The sequence below is a fragment of the Brachypodium distachyon genome, chromosome 4 (assembly GCF_000005505.3).
Source record: "Brachypodium distachyon strain Bd21 chromosome 4, Brachypodium_distachyon_v3.0, whole genome shotgun sequence".
Taxonomy (NCBI): Eukaryota; Viridiplantae; Streptophyta; class Magnoliopsida; order Poales; family Poaceae; genus Brachypodium; species Brachypodium distachyon.
The window spans coordinates 14,606,232-14,627,373 of record NC_016134.3 but is presented as its reverse complement, the minus strand read 5'-3'; the positions used below and the strand labels follow the sequence as shown (position 1 = coordinate 14,627,373).

Below are 21,142 nucleotides of genomic sequence, written 5' to 3'. Positions count from 1 at the left end.
TAGTACGAGGCCTAGCTACGGCTACGTCAGGGTCGACCCGGCCAAGTACGGCGACGAGTACGAGCAGAGGATGGCCGAGAAGAGCAAGGCCGATTTCCTCGAGCTGTTTGGCCCCGACCCGCATTTTGATTGCTCTGACTCTGATGACGATGCGCCGGGCGGCTTCCAGGATCTCATCCTTGACGGCTCTGAGGATGCTAACTGTTTTGGCAACCTGTATGTTCTCATTTCATTGTGTTATCTCCTTTTTTCGTGTGTTCCCTGAAAATCATCACATTGTTATTGGGGTGTATTTTATTCGTCTTTGTGCCGACCTCACGTTATTAATCTCACCGTATGATTTCAATTTGAGGAGTTAGTAGTTCGATTCGAATAAACACATTCTAACCAGTTCCTTGAAAAACCACGAATTTCAATTACCGCAGCAGGATATCGACCGATTGTTGCCCTTGGGCTGTCAGAATTCTCTGCGTTCAACTGTTCAAGTGTTACGAGGAAGGCATGCATGGCAGCTAGGTTAATTCTCCGACGTGTTCCATTCTATTCAAATTCTCCACATATCTTTACCAATTCTGTAAAAAACCATGCATTTTCGTCCGTCGCACTTTCGTCCCCCTGCTCATCCCTCCATTGCTGAGGTGGTGGAGTTTCGAGTTGGGGAGCTGATGTGTGGACACGCACCGCACCGCACGGTTACTGTTCCTTCTAGGCTCGACCAGGTTGATAGGGTGGGGAATCGGTGGAATTCCCCACTCTCCTCACCTCGCCCGATTCAATCGCTTGGAACCCTAGATACTGGGCAAGAGGTGGCGGCGACTGCGACTCCTCATGGTCTAAAATCTGGGTTTGCGGCGGCGGAGGACGGAGCCAGGAAGACGTACAAGGAAGCGTTGCTGACCCCAGTTCCGCGACGACGCAGGAACAGACCGACTCGGCGGAAGAAGATGTCGGGACGGGACGCGCGACCTCGCCGTCCTGAGGAGCGAGGTGGTGGTGGTGGTGGTCGCGGGCCACCGCCTACCATGAGGACCGGCACGGGGGGCGGACGAGGCTCCTCGTACTACTCGGATCAAGAGTGGAGGCGGAAGGCTGGGGATGGCTCGTCTGCGGCGGCAAAATCGACGTTGACGCCTGCTGAGAAGGTAACATCGTCTGTTGTGGCTTCTGGGGGTGGAACCAAGGCGTTGGTTTGCTTCAAGTGCAATCAGGAGGGACACAGTTCTAAGGATTGTCAAGTAGAAGTGCTTTGTCTGATTTGTGAGAAGAACATGCATGTCACAGCTAGATGTGTTTGGCCGACTCAAGCAAAGCCTGTGATGCAGACTGTGGGATTGGGATCCCCAGATCTTGGGTTCTTCATGCCTCAACATGCGCGTGTGCCGAAGCAGCAAGACAAGACTTCTACGCTTGGTTTAATCCAAGTTACGCAAGGACATGTCTATCCATCCATGTTGCAGGAGGGTCTGGCCTCTCAATTTCCATGGCAGTGGCGCTGGAATGTGACTAAACAGGGGAATGGCTTTCTGGTCCCTTTCCCCTCTGCTGAGACTTTGGGGATGTTGGTGGAATTTGAAGATTTCAAACTGCGAGGTTCTAACAGTTATATCAGAATTTTGAGGGCTGAATCGGTGATCAAACCTAAAGGCAGGATGCATACTATTTGGGCAAGGGCTGAAGGAGTGCCGAATGACATGAAACATTACAAGGGTATTTGTGAGATTGGCAGTCTGATTGGAGCAGTGGAAGAAGTGGACATGAAGATCTTACATGAGTTGGGCATTGTGAGGTTTAAAGCTCATGTGAAAAGTGTGCAAAAGATTCCCAAGGTGAAAGAATTTGGTATCCCTCCCATGCTGTTTGATGTGTCCTTTTCTGTGGAGAGGATTGAAGTGAAGGGGCTATATGATGGGAGATGACTCTGGGGCTGGGAAGAGAGTTACAGTTCAAGACCCTAAAGGTGATCAAGAAGGAGATAGAAGCAACAAAACGCAGAAGGCAACAGCAACTCAAGGCAGTGCTCCTGTTGGGGCATCTGCCACTGTGACTGATGTGACTGTCAAGGAACAAGGTGCAGCACAGACTTATGAATGTGTGACTGATCTAGAGCTCCCAGTGTCAGTGGATGTTAAGAAGGCTCTCATTGCTTGTAAGATGCAAGAAGATGGAGATCAGAAAATGGCTGTGGATCATGGTGCTGGTGCTGGGACTGCCGAGGATGAGGTTTTTGTCCTTGACAATAGCCAAGAGAGAGTGCATTTCTCTCAGAATGAGGAAGTGCCAGACTCCCAAGATTCTTTCCAAGCTAAAGTGGATGCTATTCAGGGAGGGAAGGCTGACTCTGAAACAATTTCCTCTGTGAATGGGGCACTTGACAAAACTGGGGGGAGGATCAAGGGAACCAGGAAGTGTGAGCGGCTGAAAGGGCAGGAGGATGCTGACAGAACTCTGCTGGCCATGCAAAGAGCTGAACAGAAGAACACTATTCCTGGCAACACTGGGTATGGCCTCTGTCTCTGCTCCTTCCTTTCTTAAAGCAGTTAAATCTGAAATTGTCTATGCTGATTCTTACATTCCTACTGTGTCGAATGCTGATAATGCTGATTTATTCTTGTTAGCTGATAAGCTTGTCATTAGTTTTAGTAATTCTGATGAAGGGTTTATAGATGTTATTAAATCCCTGGAACAAGCTAGAATGGACATGTTTAGAGAAAGTAAATTAGATAAAACCATGTCTGAACCAAAATGTGATAATCAATTCCAATTAATCAGTGAAGAGATTGAGGAACTCCTATCTGATAGTGATACTGAGGACCTCAGTAAGGATCATGTGGATGTTAGGAGATCCAAGAGGTTGGGGGCTGGAAAGAAAATAGTTAAGTTGTGCTCCCCTGTTTTTAGGGTTGAGCCAACTAGGAGAAGGGGTAGATTCCCAAATCTAAAACCTAGTTATGTCTGGTATCTTCTGGAACTGCAGGGGTTGGGACGCCCTGATAAGCAACGGTTCCTGAGAGAAATGATTATGGAAGCTGGTTGTCAATTCATTGGTCTGATAGAGACAATGACACAGGACATCCAGCCTAATTGGTTCAGATCTGTGTCTGGATCTAGAGATTTTGTGTGGAAACAGTTGCCACCCACAGGTAGATCAGGTGGTCTCCTTTTGGGGGTAAACTCTGATGTGTTTGAGATTCTTAACTCAGAATTAGGCAGACATTATATTGATGTTCTGCTCAAAGAAAAAAGATTTGGTGCAACTTGGCATTTGGTGCTGGTCTATGGGCCTGCCCAAGTGGAGGATAAAGAGAATTTTCTGACTGAATTTGCACGGCTGTGCAATGGTTGTCAGGGTCCTGTTGTGATTGGAGGTGATTTTAATATCATTAGGAAAATCACAGAGAAGAATAAACCTTGTAGCTTGCCAAGGTGGAGCCACATTTTCAACTCCATTATTGAAACTGCTGGCCTTAAAGAGCTCCCCCTTCATGGTAGACTCTACACCTGGGCAAACAATCATGAGGACCCAACCTTTGAGAAGCTAGACAGGTTCTTTGTTAGCACAAAATGGGAACTTCAATTCCCCTTAGCCACTGTGACTGCTCTGAACAGGGACATGTCTGATCATGTTCCTCTGCAGCTTTCTACTGGGGTTGAGCCTCCTTTCTGCAATACTTTCAGATTTGAGAATTGCTGGTTAGAAAGAGATGGTTTTAAGGAGATTGTGATTCAGAGTTGGCAAGCAGCTACATACTGTTTGCATGATGTGGATAAATGGCAGGAGAAAGCTAGGAGATTGAGAAGACATCTGAAAGGTTGGCATTTAAATGTGGAAGGGACGTATAAGAGAAGGAAAAAAGAGGTGTTAGTACATCTTGATAACTTGGATAAGAAAGAGGAGACTACTATTCTGTCCTTGGTTGAAAGGCAGACTAGAAGTGTGCTTGATGCTGATCTTAAGAAACTCTTAAGGGATGAAGAGCTCAAGTGGAGGCAGAGGGCAAAAGAGAAAGATTTGAAGGAAGGAGATGCTAATACCAAATACTATCATATTAAAGCTAGTGGAAGGAAGAAGAAAAATCATCTCTCTTTCATACAGAATAACGGAGAAGAGATTGTGGGGGACAAAAACTTAATAGAGCATGTGACATGCTTCTATAAAAATCTTTTTGGCCCTCCTGAAGTAACTTCTCTAAAGATTGATCGGATTGAGTGTGATCAGATCTCATCACATGATAGAGATTTCTTGACTGCTGAGTTTACTTTGGAAGAAATACATGCAGCTGTGTTTGGAATGAAACATAATAAAGCTGCTGGGCCTGATGGCTTCCCTGCTGAGTTTTACCAGGTATTTTGAGAAGTAATTAAGACAGACTTGAAGGAGCTGTTTGATGCTTTTCATGCTGGTAAGCTCAACATTGAAAGGCTTAATCATGGGATTATTTCCTTAATCCCAAAAGTGCCTGATGCCAATGTGATACAAAGTTTAGACCAATTTGCTTGCTAAATGTCAGTTACAAAATACTGACAAAAGTGCTTGCAAATAGGTTGGGACAGATTGTATCTAAGGTGATTGCTGAATCCCAAACCGCATTCATTAAGGAAAGATACATAATGGAAGGAATTATTCTTCATGAAACTGTCCATGAGGTCAATCACAGAAAGATGTCAGGTTTGCTACTCAAAATCGATTTTGAGAAAGCATATGACAAAGTAAAGTGGCCCTTTCTTTATCAAATGATGCAGGCTAAAGGATTTGGAGATATTTGGTGTGATTGGATCATGAAAACTGTGAGAGGGGGGAGGGTTGCAATCAAGGTCAATGACCAAATTGGCCCATATTTCTCTACCTTTAAGGGAGTTAGACAGGGAGATCCTTTGTCTCCTCTTTTGTTTAACTTGGTGGCTGATGGGCTGGCCATGCTCATAAAGAAAGCACAACAACAGGGGATCAGAACTGGTTTGGTCCCACACTTGGTGGATGGGGGTTTAGCTATACTACAGTATGTTGATGACACCATATTCTTATTGGAAGACAACCTAGTTAATGCCAGAAATCTCAAATTCATATTATGTGTGTTTGAACAGATTTCTGGCCTCAAAATCAATTTCCATAAGAGTGAGCTGTTTTGTTTGGGGGGGGCTATGGAGAGGCAGGTGGCTTACAGTGAGATTTTCACCTGTGGTGTGGGCTCCTTCCCTATCAAGTATTTGGGCATCCCTGTAGATGTAAAAAGACTGAGCAATGCACGGTGGAAGCCCATTGAAGAAAAGGTGGAGAAGAAGCTGGCAGGCTGGAAAGGGAACATTCTGTCCATTGGTGGAAGGGTTGTTCTCACAAATGCCTGTCTCAGTACTGTCCCCCTAGATATGCTCTCCTTTTTGGAGGCACCTAAAGGTGTGCTTAAAAGATTGGATTATTTCAGAGCAAGACTGTTATGGCAAGAAACACAAGATAAAAGGAAGTATCACCTAGTAAATTGGCCTAGTGTGTGTTTACCAAAGGATAGTGGTGGCCTGGGGATTCTGGACCTAGCTTCCGTGAATCAAAGTCTACTGTGCAAGTGGCTGTGGAAATTGGAAAACTCAGATGGAGTATGGCAGAGATTGTTGTATAGGAAATATTTGCAGAAACATGTTTTGTCTAAGAATTGGAGAAGGGCTGGAGAATCTCATTTCTGGCAGGGGCTGATGGGAGTTAATTTGATCTTTCAGCAGTTCACAAGAAGGATAGTTGGGAATGGTGCAAAAACTCAGTTCTGGGAAGATGTGTGGTTGGGAGAGTGCTCTCTGGTTGCCAGATTTTCCAGACTATATCATATTACTTTCACCAAACATGTGACTGTTAAGCTAGTGGTTGACCATCAGAAATAGCATTCTCACTAAGGACAACCTCCTTCGTAGGGGCTGGACAGGAAATGACCAATGTCACTTCTGTGCCGAGAAGGAGACTGTCGATCACCTTATGTTCCAGTGCACTGTTGCAAAATGTGTCTGGCGGGTGGTCACTTGTGCCCTTGGGTTGTTTTCTCCACCAACAGATGTTGCTGATCTGTTTGGAGTATGGGTCTCCTCCTTCCCTACAACACAGGAAGCTGGTGCTCTGTGGCGCTACAGCGATTCCGTGGACTGTGTGGAAAACCAGAAACGATGCTTGCTTCCGACAGCGCTTCCCAAATGATCCTGTTGTGCTTATATACAACCTCTGTAATAACATCTCCTATTGGGCAATGCTGCAGAAAGATCAAACAGGTGGTTGCAGAAGCATACGCTGGGAGAAATGGCTGGGCGCCACTTAGCAGGCGGATCATGGGTTAACGTTTTGTTGCTGAAGCATACCACCCCTTGGGTGGTTGGCCTCTCTTTTATTGGAGTTATGTTTGCTTTGTCAAGTTTGCTCTCCGGTTTAAGGCATTTTAATAACTCTGGTAGACTTTTCTGTTTTGTTTCCTGTTTGATACTCTTGCTGTGTAAACTCGGTTGGCGGTTTCTCTAATAGAAATCGATGGGGAGGCCCATTGTTAAAAAAAACCATGAATTTCAATTACCGCGGCCATATAACGTAAATTCTGTTTAGAAACATGTTCATGAGTTTTTCTAGTCCATTATATAACCACCAATTGAGTTGAAATCCTAAAAATAGGCATGGTTAACAATGAAGCATGTGTAAATTTGAGTAGCAAAAACTAGTTTTGCTAGTCCATATACAATGATTTCATTTGGAGGAATTCGTAGTGCAAAGAATAGGGACCATCTCAAGGCCAGCTCTAATGTGGGATGAGGGGAAATTTATGTAAACTAAACTGAGAGGGGAAACTTAAATGCAATCACCTTACCTACACTTCTTTTTTCTTTTGAAATATGAAACCATATAAATAGAATTTTAATGAGGCACATAACTTATTATATTTACACTAACATCACAGCAGTAACGACAATATGCCCCTCTACGTTTCATGATAAGAAGGGGCATTCACACGTTGGATGCTACTTCTTTGTTTATCTGGTCATCTCCACCCTGAGACTGCACGTTTCCCTTGGGTTTTTCTTCATCCTTAAGCATCAATTCTTTTCTTTTTCCCCAGAGGAAAAGGTAGAGCCCAGCAAGGATCATAATCATGCCAAGAATGCTGAATCCATACAAGAAGAGAAATGTATTATTTGCAAAAAAAACTAAAACTGTGTGGCATTTCTTTAGAAATGATATACCTCCTATTAATGGTGTTCAGTTTGAAAAAAACACAATCTCAACTCATTCATGCAAAGAAAACTGCAGAGTTCCTTAAAAACAACTGCAGAATAGTTAAGCATATATACCTTCCAACAGAAAGGTCATGGCCAAGGAGAAGAGAATCTAGGATAGTTTTGAAGATGACTGATACAGCACAGAACATCGAAGGGTAGGTGATGCCCAAATGCGCCGCCGCTACCTTGCTTGGGGTGGTACCCGATTATGTTGACGGGCCAAAGGTGTAGCACCTTGCCCTTGTACAGGCTAATGATCAGCGTTCCCCCAACACAGACCAGGGTTCCAATCACCTTGATGTTCCCCACCAGGCTCAAAATGTTCAGTGGCTCCTTCCTGAAATTAAATTAACAGTTGCAGTTCACAGATCCTTGGTCAGAATTTGAAAAGTTAGAGGATCTTTTTCCCGGGATCGGCATTAAGATTATCTTTCTCATCTCTTCTTTACCTGCAGAGAACTGCGAGGATGAATGTCGCGATTGGTATGATGTTGTAAAAAATTGATTGCGTAGCCTGGAGATGTGTCCCCCAGGCCAATGTAGTACAATCCAGGAATTGTGAACCTGCAAGTCATAACTACGTCAAATTTGGTAAAGAGAGGGCAAACTTTGTAGTTGATAAGCTGAAGTGCTTGAAAATGTTGATGAACAGATTTGAGAAGCAGAGTACTTTAAAAACGGACTTGAAAAGCAGAGGACTGAAAGAAAAGAGCTCACCCTACAAGTGCACTGATAAACATCCATATGAATGCCTTCAGTGTGAGCTCCTTCAACTTCCCTCTACATTAGAGCAATCATATATACATCAACCCCGCCATCTATAAGCAGATCAAATAGTGTTTAGACTAATCTTGTATCAACGAAAATGAAAATGGCATCCTCAAAAACTGCTAACTAGTTAACCTTGTTGCATTAATTAAGAAAAAAAAAGCAGATAGTAAGAAGGTGAAGCAACCAAAAGTTCCAAATCAAGCTGCTGGAAAAATGATATTTGTTTGTGAAATTCTCCAAAAAAATCTTCAAAACCTTTACTATCTATCACACCTTTGCGAAATAATAATTTTTTTAAAAATACAATCCATCGAACAAAAGTAGTTGAAATAGTTGGTGACGGGTGTAGGAGCCAACTTCTCATAAAATATGGCCAAGGGGACGGCCAACAATGCTCCAAGGAAGAAGCGGTATGTGAGGATGTTCCACATGGATGACCCGTCATCAGCCACCACCTTGACGAGCAACAGAACTCCAACGTTGAAAAATTGGATCATCACCATGAATAAAACTGGCAACCATTCCTTGAGGTTTGAGGAGTTCCACATGCCTCACTAATGGAACAGTGGACATTGGACTGGAGAGAAGCAGAAACTTAACGAACATGCAGAGTTTTATGGTGCTGCTGGCTCCTCTCTAACTGACAGTTATGTGTGTGGCATTCAATATTCATGAGAACGGTGTCGTGCATAGCTAGGAATCTCACTTCTCCACAAAGGAAACATGATTCCATGTCACCACAAGGAAAGCGAAAGGAAGCTGCTTCAGCCATACAACATGCAAAGAAATGGATATAGTGGCAAATAAAGGCAGACAGAGGGCAACCATTCCCACCACCCTTGTCGCCGACTAGCAATTGCAACCATGGTTATCTGCTAGTACTCGGTGCGTGGTTTATGCATCGGGGTTTCATATATACATATGCATTCTCAATGAGAAAAATATAAAATCGAAAGCAGAAAAAGCTTAATTACCGCCGCTAAATGGCGAACCTATTAGTGTGATTTTCGAAGATTTGACTGAGTAGAGTCTAGAGTAAAGCTTGTTGTGTGTACTGACGGCTCGAAGATGATGGCCAAGGGGACGACCAAGGCGGCGCCGAGGAAGAAGCGGTAGGTGAGGAGGGCGAAGACGAAGAGGCCGGCGTCGACGACGACCTTGGTGAGCAGCATCTGCCCCGTCGTGAACAGCTCGATCAGAACCATGCAAATGGCCGGCCCCCACTCAGACTTGAATGACGTCGTCGCCATCGGTCGATCTCCTCCCTTGGCAGTATTCCTTCCTCCCGGCCGCCTGGATCAAGAAACAGTTGGAAAGAATCTCGTGGGATCTGCGCGCGGTCCGGCCATCCCACGGTGGGCAACGCAACGCAATGGCCGATTGTTCATGCTAGATTCACGCTATGGAGTTTGGACTTTGGACTGATTCGCGCAGTCGGCTGGCACCGCTAGTTTCAGAAGAAGAAACCAAAACCATTTATGGCGGTGGTATGTACTAGCTAGCCGAATAAGCATTGTTGGCCCAAACTGGTTTCGGTCAGATGCCGGGAACCAAGGAGCTAGGAAACTTTAGGGAAAGTTGTAATTGGGTTGGGCCGCACCGCACCTTGTATCGTGCAGCATTCAGCAGTGGGATGTGTGACAATGGGACGTTCCATCAAGGGAAACTATAATTGTAGGTTGCAACTGCAATCAGCTGAAACTGTAATTGTTGGAATGATTTTTGCAGGTACTCCTGTTCTATGTAAAACTGGAACAGCTGATGAATGATTCTGTGGAGAGTCAAAAACAGATAAGATTGTTGTTCTATGCAATCAGCCGCAAATGCAGAGCATAACGGAGAGTGTACAGGAGATGGGCCAGCTCGCAGAGGACAGAAAACAGAACATGATTCTGAATCTGGAGTTCAGAACCGAACATGTTTACAACTCCTAAATTCTTTGGCAGGGAGCCAGAAATCTTGGAGTCCAGGAATAATTTACCGTGTTAGAACTTAAGATTCATTAGGCTAAGCCTAAACATGCACTGGCAATTAATTAGAGCACTAACAGAAGAGGGATTAAGGAGATTCAATCATACGCGCGATGGAAGAGGACGCCATTGTCGTGGAAGTAGCCAAAGTAGACGAAGGACTCGTATCGGCACTGGCCGATGACGGGAGAGGACGTCGTAGTTCGTGGCCTTCCCGAGCACTCCAGCGCCTCCCAGATCGGTGGGGTGGACTTGTTTCTATTGGGATTAGACGAGATCTAACGAGAATTAGGTCGTAGTGAGAGGGCCGGCTAATCCCCTTTTTATATGGCGTTGTGTGACAGGGGGCCAGAACCAAGAGTTGGTTACCGCCCCCGATCAGGGCGCGATCAGTTTAGGATAAGGCTCACGAACGTTGGTTCGTGGGCCTTCCCCTGTGCGTCTGTTTCGGTCAAAGCCGAGATCAACCAACATTCTCCCCCTTGATCGTTAGACTTATTTACATTCGTCCTTTTCCACAAGAATGTCGTACTAAAGTAAGGTGTTACAATGACCAATAAAATATCTTTGAAACTCAATACTTATAATATAGCAGCCGGTTTCAAAAGATAACATTTTTTTTATTGGGAGTGGTTCTTTTTATTGGTCCCTTAAATTTCCAGGATCATTCGGCTTCCAGTATTCCCATGCCGGCAACATGATCACGAAAAATACTGGGTGGTAAGCCCTTGGTTAGCGGATCCGCAAGCATATGAGTAGTGCTGATATGCCTGACATCAATGGTTTGATCCTGGATTTTATCTTTCACAACATGATACTTTATGTCAATGTGCTTGGCAGCAGCACTTGACCTGTTGTTACTCGTATAGAAAACTGCGGGTTCATTATCGCAGTACAACACCAGTGGTTTAGAAATGTTGTCTACCACTTTAACTCCGGGAATAAAATTCTTTAGCCATACAGCCTGCCCAGTGGTCTCATAACATGCTACAAATTCTGCTTGCATCGGAGATGAAGCAGTCAAAGTTTGCTTGGAGCTTTTCCACGATATGGCTCCCAGCGAGTGTGAATATATAACCTGACGTGAATTTTTTACTATCCACACACCCGGCAAAATCAGCATCTGAATAACCAACAACTTCCAGGTTATCAGATTTTCGGTAATCTTTAGTACCTTGCATATAACGCAAGACTTTCTTTGCGGCCTTCCAGTGGTCTGGTCCTGGATTCGATTGGTATCTGCCAAGCATCTTGGTAACATAAAATAAGTCAGGGCGTGTACATACTTGTGCATACATAATGCTTCCGACAACTGAAGCGTAAGGAACATGCTTCGTTTGATCAGCTTCAATTTGGTTTCTGGGGCATTGAAATGTCCCAAACTTATGGCCCTTGACTACAGGAGCAGGTGAGGAGGAGCACTTGTGCATATTGTATTTCTTTAGTACCCTCTCAAAGTATGCTTTCTGTGATAGTCCCAATGTGCATTTAGACCTATCTCGATGAATCTCAATACCAAGGACATATGAGGCTTCACCGAGATCTTTCTTATCGAAATTAGATGACAGAAAATTCTTGGTTTCATATAGCATATCCTTATCGCTACATGCCAACAATATGTCATCCACATATAGGACTAAAATTGTGAAGCGACTACCTTTAAATTTGACGTATATGCAGTTGTCCACAACATTTTCCGTAAAACCAAAAGTTCGGATCACTTCATCGAACTTGAGGTACCATTGTCTTGAAGCTTGCGTCAAGCCATAAATCGACTTCTTTAGACGACATGCTAAATGTTCTTTCCCTTTCATTACAAAACCTTATGGTTGAGTCATGTATACATCTTCATTTAAATCGCCATTTAGGAATGCCATTTTAACGTCCATTTGATGTAGCTCTAGATCATAATGATCCACTAATGCCATAACGATTCTAAAAGAATCCTTGGATGACACAGGAGAAAAAGTCTCGTTGTAATCGATTCCCTCTCGTTGTGTAAACCCTTTTGCGACAAGCCTTGCTTTATGTCTTCCGACATTCCCTTTGGAGTCATATTTAGTTTTGTAGACCCACTTGCAGCCTACCCTTTTAGCTTTCGACGATTTCAACTCGTCCTCCATGGCAGTTACTCACTTAGACGAGTTTTTGCTTTTGATCGCTTCCTTATATGAGGATGGGTCCTTCACCTTTCCAACATCATTTATATCCTCACTCATAAAAGTGACATAATCATCTGGGATGGCCTTCTTTCTTTCACGCTGTGATCTCCTCACAAGAGGTGATGGTGGAGGATCATTTTCTGGTTGAGGATCCTCATTTTCTTCGTCTCCAGTTGGCTGGGGATCGTCTTCTGTTTTAGGATCTCCATTTGGTTGAGCGCCTGAGCGACGAACCTCAGGTTCAACATTCCGTGTCACGTTAATAATTCGTATTGGGAAATAAATCTCTTGGATGGCCGGGGACGGGACACATACCCGTTTCTCCTCAAGATTAATTTCCCTTATTTCCGTGACTTCATTATCCTCAAAAAAAATACTGCTTGTCGGGTCTCCACAAATTTAGTGGAGTGACCCGGACAATAAAAACGGTATCCCTTTCCCCTATGAGGGTATCCAATAAAATGGCAACTTATCGTTTTTGGATCTAATTTCTTAAGTTGTGGATTGAAAAATCTTGCTTCTGCAGGGCAGCCCCACACACGCAAATAGTTTAAACTTGGCTTCTTTCCCGTCCACGTCTCATAAGGTGTGTTCGGTGCTGACTTTGTTGGACCGAGATTTAATATGTGCGCAGCTGTCTTTAGGGCCTCCATCCATAGGCTAACTGGCAAACTTGCATGACTGAGCATACTTCGCACCATATCCATGAGTGTGCGATTGCGACGCTCAGCCACACCATTTTGCTGAGGTTCACCAGGCATTGAATATTGGGCAACAATCCCATTTTCAGCTAAAAAATTTGCAAAAGGTCATAGAATTTGCCCATAAGGAGCGTGCCTTCCATAATATTCTCCTCCACGATCAGAACGTACAACTTTGATCTTTTCATTCAATTGATTTTCAACTTCGGCTTTAAATATCTTAAATTTGTCCAAAGCTTCAGATCGTTCGCGTATGGGGTAAATATATCCGTAACGGGAAAAATCGTTCGTGAACGTGATGAATGAATCAAAACCATCTACATACTTAATATTCAAGGATCCGCATATGTTAGTATGAATTAATTCGAGGACCCGTGAGGCTCTTGTAGCTCCCTTCTTAATCGTTTTTGCATATTTTCCTTTAATGCAGTCAATACACTTGTCTGCATCTGAGAAGTCTAATGGGAGAAGTATTTCAATTTTAATAAGACGTTCCATTCTCCCCCTCGAAATATGGCCTAAGCGATGATGCCACAATTTCGAAGAAGTACTTGTGTTTTTTCATTTCTTCTCAGCATTACATTCATCCTTCAAAACATTAACATCACTCACATTTAAAACATCAACCAAAGAATTAAGCATTAACATATATAATTTGTCTCGTCTGACACCGAGGCCAACGTCATTATTACGATGTTTGATAACGCATCATTGATTTCCAAACAAACATGCAATAGAAATATCGTCTAAGCAAGAAACTGAAATTAAATTCCTACTCAATGTAGATACGTAAAGGACATTATTCAAATGTAGATGAAAGCCGGTGTGCAGCTCCAATGTGAGAGTCCCCACGGCTTCAACATCGGCTTCCTTCCCATTGACGAATTTAATGCTTCTTGTTCTTGCCTTTATGGTGCGGATCAAACTTAATCCCTACAAGGAGTTTGCAACATGAACGGTTGCACCTGAGTCAATCCACCATGTATTTCGAGAAAAACCAACATACAATGATTCATCAACGAAAGTAACTTCATCATTACCTCTTTTCATCATCCACTTGAGAAATCCAGGGCAATTTTTCCGGAAATGGCCTATCTCCTTGCAAAAATGGCAAGTATTCTTTACATCTCCAGCAGAGGTGCCGGTAGCCTGCCCTTGCCCTTTGGAGCAGCCCGAGTATCATTGTGGATGAATTGCTTCTTTGGGACCTTTGAGGAAGATGCCTGGCCGTCATGCTTTCTCTTGAAAAAGCCAACATGAAAAGCCTGGTCCTTTGTCTGTTTCATGATCCTCTGTTCTTCCTCAACAACTCGAGGAGTCATCTCCGCGAGCGTCCATTTTTCTTTCAGGGAATTGTAATTGATCTTAAACTGATCAAATTCTGGAGGGAGAGACTCTAATATCAAGAGGCTTAGGATATTTTCATTAAGGACAAACTCCAAAGCTTTAAGCTTCGAAGTTGCATTCACCATCCTCAAGATATGGCCTTTTACATTTCCTTCAATCACATACTTCTCAAGAAGCTTGCCAAGAAGCTCTCGAGAATATACCTTTTTCCGAACTTTTGAATTGTTCTTCAACTGCTTTAAGAAATTCTTTAGCAGTGCCCTTGTCGGGGAGAGCCCCGATGACATCAGGGGAGATTGAAGTTTTCATAACAAGAAAGACGACATGATTTGAATTGTCCCACTTCTCCAACTTTATTTCATAAGTTTTCAAAAGTTCATCGTACCCAGCAACTCTAGGAGTTGGAGGCTTAGGCTTCTCTTTCCTGAGAGCATAATCGAGTCCATTGAGCCCCAAACTCATTTCGACATGAGACTTCCAATACCAGGATACTCCTTGCGATATCGATTGGCTAGATCAATCAGGAGATGGCAACTTCCGGATACTCCTTGCGATATCGATTGGCTAGATTAATAAGGAGATGGCAACGTACCTCATCCCTGGACAGAGCCGAGCCCCAACCACATCCGGGATACTCCTTGCGATATCGATCGCCTGATTTAATCGGGAGATGCCTCGATAGAATCCAGCAACGTACCTCATGTCTGAACATCAACAAGCCCATACCACGTCCCGGATTCTTCATGCTATATGTATACTGGCTCGCCGAATCACACTTGAGGTACAAGCATCTTCTGCAGGATGATGATGGCGATGGTAACTCAAGGACGTCTAGCTCCTACACGGCCGAGAGAGGCGATACCTTTCTCGTTGGCATCCAAGCCGCCCTAAGAAATAAGCAACTCCGGTGGTTTATGGTGGCCAACCGGAAGGCAGACATGAAGCCCGACATGAAGACTGATCTGAAAGTCATCTCCATGGTTGGTCCTGCTGGGGTTGGGAAGGCAGCTCTTGCCATGGAGATCTACCGCCAACTCCAACAAAATGAAGCAAGAAACTACTTTCAGTGCTGCGCGACGGTTAAGGTGTCCCGTAAACCTGATATAAAAGAGCTTCTCAAGCATATCCTCTTGCAGATCGACGAGCCAGCAGCATTAGCATCAGAGGCAGTGGCTGAGGGATCCCAAATCACCACTCTGGAAGATGGGATTCCTCCGTCAAGGTTTCCCGTAAACATGAAGCTGGCTCACGACATCAACCAATGCCTCCAAGAAAAGAGGTACTGCAGTAATTCCGTATCTTTATCTGTACGTACTAGCACTAGTGTTTGCGTTGGCAGCGCGTCTTAATTTATTTATTTTGCATTTTAAATATCTTTAAGAACACGGAATAAACTTTGAACATGCTAGTCCCCCCATTTTTTAATATAAGGTGTATTAGACGAAGAATAACTACGTTAAGATTTGGTTTATATGGTGAAATCATAATTATCACCACTACAGAACATCTATATTTCTTTTTCAAAGTGAACATCTATTTTCTGACGTGTCTAAAACTCTCCCTGTTGACAAATATGGAAAGTGCCGGTAAAGTGTAAGTAGTAAGGGCGTGCACTGTGCACAATTGTGCACAACAGGGTGACGTTAGCCTTTTCTTACCGATGTCATATAAGATAAAATCTGATTTGGAAGAGAGAGAAATTAAGAAAGACACAAGCCTTCTCTTAATTAAGAGATTATCTCTTCACAAGAATGATAAGGCAAAAAAAAACAAATTTTTTATTGTACTAGATTTCACTTTTTCTTAACATTTATTTATTTAATTTAATTTATCTAACCAATAATTATAAGATAAGTCAATAAAAAATGACTTATTGTACAATATATTTTCTTGTCTTCTCTAAATGAGACGTGGAACACGTAAAAAAAACTGCCTTTATCAACCTTGTGCATGCCCTGACTCAGCCACGAAGCATCAGAGGAACGATATCCGAGCCAGAGAACATAGGTTACTTCTTACACGTTGTGCCATAAGAAGTGTCAAACGTGACTTTTGCTACGACACGTGCGGTTCTCTTGACTCTTTCTTCGCTAGGACGCATCAGAGGTGTAAGCTTGCGGTCCAAAAAATTTGTCACCGCTGACTGTTGTGACAAAGTGGTGATCATGGTAAAACATGAAAAATATTAGAGTAAATTCTTTTTTTCTTACCCCTAACTTTCTGGTTTGTGACGCAACTTACTCTATTTAACGAATTTTTCACAATTTTACCCTATTTAATGAAACTATTGCCACTTTTTATCTCATCTAATTTCCTGCCATGCTGCACTGCCCGGCCTTTTGGGCACAAAACAGAGGCCCTCTGCTACTGTAAAAAACAAAGGGCTCTGCGTGACGCTCTTGGGAGAGCTGGTGGGCAACTCCAGCGTCGCGACCCAAAATTTGTGTCCGTTTCGGTCCTTTTGGATCACCAACTGGACAGAAAATGGGCCTTGTCCGGCATTCGACCTTGGGTCGGGCAGTGCGCCCAACGGGCCGACGCAAAATTAGTTAGAAAAAATACAAGATTTGCATTCATAGATGAAAGTTTATATATGCAAATCTAAAACTAATGCACAAAATATTTAAAGTAGTACTGCTATACTACGATCTACACTACTCCAATTCGGAGTCTCGGACAATCACTGGGGGCGGCAACGTCGTCCAGCACTCCGGCGGAGGAGACCAGTCCTGGTCCGCTATCTCGGCATCCTCCTCCGGCTGCTCCTGCCCTTGCCACGGCGACCAGGACTCGTCCTCCCACTCACACACGTTGTCGTCCTCGTCCTCGTCCTCCTCCTTCACATGCACCCACGATGGTGCAGAGCGGCGTCGGGAGCGCCGGCGAGAGCGGAGGGAGGGGCATCTCGGGCGCTGAAATGCAGCGCCAGCCCGAGCTCTGGACATAGGGCTAGCTTGTCGAGGACGGGGTCCTCCTACGTCTTTCGCACCATCTCCTCCACCACCTCCTCTCCTGCTTGACGGCAGCGAGAGGCGCCTCGCCGATGTTGACTCCGTCACATCGGAGCTCGTGCTCGCACCGGAAACATTGGTCCCCGTACAGCGACTCCGGCATGTACATGTCGAGGTGCCGCTCCTCGGCCGTCAGCATCGATCGCCGCCGCATGATTTTCGCGACGCGAGCGTGGCCGGTGAGCGGCGTCGGTGGCACCGGAACCCGTTCCGAGCTCAGGTGCCACCCGCGTGGCCGGTGAGCGGCGCCAATGGCCCGCTCCCAGTAGTCCTGCACCATGGCGACGTTGATGTAGCGCCGCCCAGGTCGTGGAAGCGCACTGCTGGCGGTGCACTCGGGCACGGCGCAGCCGGCAATACAGAGGACGACGCCTCGGCGTCATTCTTCGTCTTCCTCCAGAAGGGCTTGGGCGCCATTGATGAGACTTAGGGTTTCGGTGAAGTGGCGTCGAGTGGGGCGTGGAGTGGGGAATGGGGACCGATAGGGACGACGCGGTCCCCATTTCATATGACCGCGACAAGGGCCGCTACGTGGCTGACGGGTGTGGACAAGGAAGCGAGGGGGTTTGACTGCGCGGACCAACCGGACCAGATTTGGGCACTAATGCGTCTCAACAGACCGAAAAACGGGCGGGGGCGCAAATGTGTCGCCCCGCTAGGTGCGCGTTTCGTCCGTTTCAGTCCGAACGGACCGATCCGGCCCATCTGGGTCGGCCTGGTGGAGTTGCCCTTAGGCGCAGTGGGCGCGGTGATACGCCGCCACCAGACGCTGGCGCGGCCGATGAGGAGCTTCGTTGTGTCCACCTTGCCACCACGTGCCACCAGGTGCAGTGGGGTGTAGCCTCCTTGTGCAACGCTGGGCTCTTATACCTTTATCATGGAGAGGAATAGAGGAGCGCCTTCACAGATCGATCAAGCGGAAGAAGGTTAAAGAGAGAAGTGGTGCCAGACACTGGACAGAGCGGCTTCCTTGCTTCCATTCCAGAATTTGAAATTGATTTGTTTGACCTTGTACATGCGGCTATTACGTGCAGCTAGAGGGTGCTTTGCATGAGACTGTGCGGCACGGCAGGACCACCATGGCGCTCAAGCTGCTCGCAGCCAAGCCCAGCCGGCAGCCGTGACCACGCGTTCACAACAAAGAAGCAGTCGCCGCTCCACATCGCGGTCCACCCCGGTAGATTGTGCTTAATTCTCGTTTGTCATTAGTGAATAACAAAAGGAGGTGTAGACGCAGCGGTTTTGCAGCTGGAGTCTCCTCCGATCATTGACGAGCTCCTCCCTCTGGATTGTAAGAACATTATTCCTATCTAATAAAACAACCCTATTTCTTGCATTCTTGAAAAATAAAACACCCCTATTCCTTGCAAAAAAAATGGAAAAATAAATAAATAGGGTAAACAGTGGCACAAGTTTTACTAAATGGGTTAAAATTGCGGAAATTTCACTAAATGGAATAATTTGTGTCACAAACCAGAAAATATAGGGTAAAAATGGAATTCACTCAAAATATCAATTGGATTAATTACACAGAAAGATTGAAATACAAGATCGAACATGCATTACATGTTTCCAATTAACATCGACCATACATGTTCCATTCAAGATCTAGCATACATTGCATTGCACCCAAGCAAAATCTAATGAAACTAACTTTATTTAGCATAAAGTAGACCTCGACGGCACGGTGAACATCATGCTATGTCGTTCGTTGCAATAATGGAGTCCAGGCAACGCTGGTTAAGGCGGTGGAGGAGAAGGAGGACACGCTGAGGACATAGCAGCGGTGGCCGGCATTCTACCTTCTCAATTGCCGGTGGGTGGCTTCGGAGGCGGTGCAGAGGCGGACGGCATCATCGATAGTGGTCGGCATTCTGTCATTCTTCCTTCTCGTGAGGCTTGCGACGACTCCAAATCCGGTGATGCAGCTTCTCCAGCATTTCTTCGTCGGACGAAATGACGACGACAGCGGCAGCTTGTTGGGCCAAAGGCGTCGCAGACGCTCGGGGCCAAGCCAACGGTGCGTTGTAGGTGGCACACTAGTTGGAGCAAGTGGAGGTTGCATCTTTACCAGCGGAGAAAGCGGATGCACAAGAGTTGCCGGCAGCGCAGCTCACAAACCATGGAGATGTGCGGATGTGCCTCCATCCGGCGGCTCTTATAGCCGAGGCATGGGTGGGGATGGAACTGAGGAGGCGATGGACCGGATAAAGAGGCTTCGCCATAGCTCTGCACCTCCTCCTCTACCCCATTAAAATGTGAACACGGTGAACACGATTCGTATTTGTGTGGCGCCCGTGAAACCTTATAGATTCCAATGCATCCCTTCTGACGCTTTTTCCGCATGAAGGGTCAGAGAGTTATGGGCCCACTTGATACACCTGGGACACGGTTCTCTGACGGTTCTTGCGAGTAAACGTCAGTAATGTGCTTGTCACTTCTTACGTTTTAGGAGTAAGAATCGTGAGAGGTTTTCTATTTCGTGTTTGAATATACACTGTTCACGCGCGCCATTTGGGTTTCCATATTGTTTCGTGTTCACACGCAACTCTATGCCCATATATTCCATGAGATCATTCTTGTGCATCCTGTACCAAAGATATGGCAACATGGTCGGGTAACTCCTACGAGTGCTCCTCCATCGAGGCGGATCAGAGGGAGCTCGACAAAGAAAGCCCAATTTCGAAGAGAATGAGAACGGGATCCACGTCATGGGAAGATGAGTACATTCGTGCAGAGATGAGGAAGATGACGCGGCACCGGTCTGGTGTGAAGCGTGGTCGTAAAGGCCGACGCCAGTCTTTCACCACTGACTCCACCACCATCGCCGCCAGAACATGTTCGTGTCAAGCATGGTCGTAAAGGATGCCAGGGCCGGTTTCCACCACCGCGGCGAACTCCGACTCCACCACCGCCACTGCCGGAAGATCTCCACCGCGCCGAAATACGACTCCACCACTGCCGCCGCATATGGCTCGTGAGCGGTGACTGTTATGGCTAACGCTTTGTCTGTGTGCATTAGTGGTGTTCGTGCAGGAATGACGAGTTCTGTAGTAGAGTGAAGGGCACAGTAGGCCGACCTTGCCTACGTCGTGTGATGACGTTAGTTCTGAAGAATAGGGTGTACACCATTCCGATGATTTGTTATATTGCCTCCCTGACTCCTTATTCAACTAATCTTCATGCTGTCTTATACTCCCTCGTCACATATTAATCAAAGATACATGTTCTAAAAAATCACTTAATATGTGACGGAGAGAGTACAAAGGGGGAATTAGAGTGTAAGAGATTGGTGGGACAACACCATTGGTTTTATGTGATTTTTGCCCTTTATAAACCAGACTCCGGTTTTTGGCTGGCCAGTCTGCACTTTGTATCCATATCGAGTAATCTGGTGATCATCATATGCAGTTTCGATTGCCCGCAAAAAAATAAAAATCATATGCAGTTTCGAGAGTATGTTTACTTATCTGCTTTTTTATTCTTCGCTAACAGGTACCTTGTTGTAATTGATGACATATGGAAAGAATTGGATTAGGATATTCTCAAGGAGGCTTTTCCTCGTAATAGTTCGGGCAGTCCGATAGTGATCACAACACAGATCAGAAGCCTAGCTCAGCAGTGTTGCTCGTATTGTTCAGATGGTCTTGTGTACGAGGTTAAGCCTCTGAATGAGGTAGATTCAGAACAGCTTCTTTGCAAAAAAAGCCTTTGGCTTCGAGGATGGTTGCCCACCAGAAAATTGGAAGCAGGTATGTGATGAAATTTTGAGGAGATCTGGAGGTATACCGTTGTTCATAACTGGTATGGCTGACTGGTTGCGAGAGCGACAACAGGAGGTGCATCACATCTCTATCAATAGTCCAGAATATATCCCTCAATTGCTGAAACAATTCGAACCAAGTGTATCTCCAACCTATGATGATCTTCCCTGTCTGTCG

The 21,142-nt window shown here is 45.3% G+C and overlaps 1 protein-coding gene and 1 pseudogene across 8 annotated transcripts; one reads left to right on the top strand and one right to left on the bottom strand.

Annotated features, from left to right (window-relative positions):
* The first annotated feature begins 456 nt into the window (after window positions 1-456).
* LOC100837104 lies at window positions 457-21,104 on the top strand. Of its 8 annotated transcripts, none has more exons than XM_024463356.1 (2): window positions 457-2,498; window positions 14,991-15,096. In XM_024463356.1, exons 1-2 carry the CDS (start codon window positions 1,903-1,905, stop codon window positions 15,079-15,081), a joined length of 687 nt encoding a protein of 228 aa, XP_024319124.1. In that variant the 5' UTR covers window positions 457-1,902; the 3' UTR covers window positions 15,082-15,096. The 8 variants fall into 8 exon arrangements, with proteins under 8 accessions (XP_024319124.1, XP_010237570.1, XP_024319125.1 ...); XM_010239268.3 differs by lacking the exon at window positions 14,991-15,096 and adding an exon at window positions 6,234-6,525 and having other exon boundaries at window positions 459-2,498; XM_024463357.1 differs by lacking the exon at window positions 14,991-15,096 and adding an exon at window positions 20,697-21,104 and having other exon boundaries at window positions 460-2,498.
* LOC100836794 lies at window positions 6,643-8,664 on the bottom strand (annotated as a pseudogene).
* Window positions 21,105-21,142: the final 38 nt, after the last annotated feature.

Bases quoted from the DNA above. Each gene is read 5' to 3' on its own strand.
- LOC100837104 (XM_024463356.1), top strand. From the start codon at position 1,903: ATGATGGGAGATGACTCTGGGGCTGGGAAGAGAGTTACAGTTCAAGAC. The intron at 2,499-14,990 runs GTATGGCCTCTG...CATCTTCTGCAG, and splicing joins ACTATTCCTGGCAACACTGG to GATGATGATGGCGATGGTAA.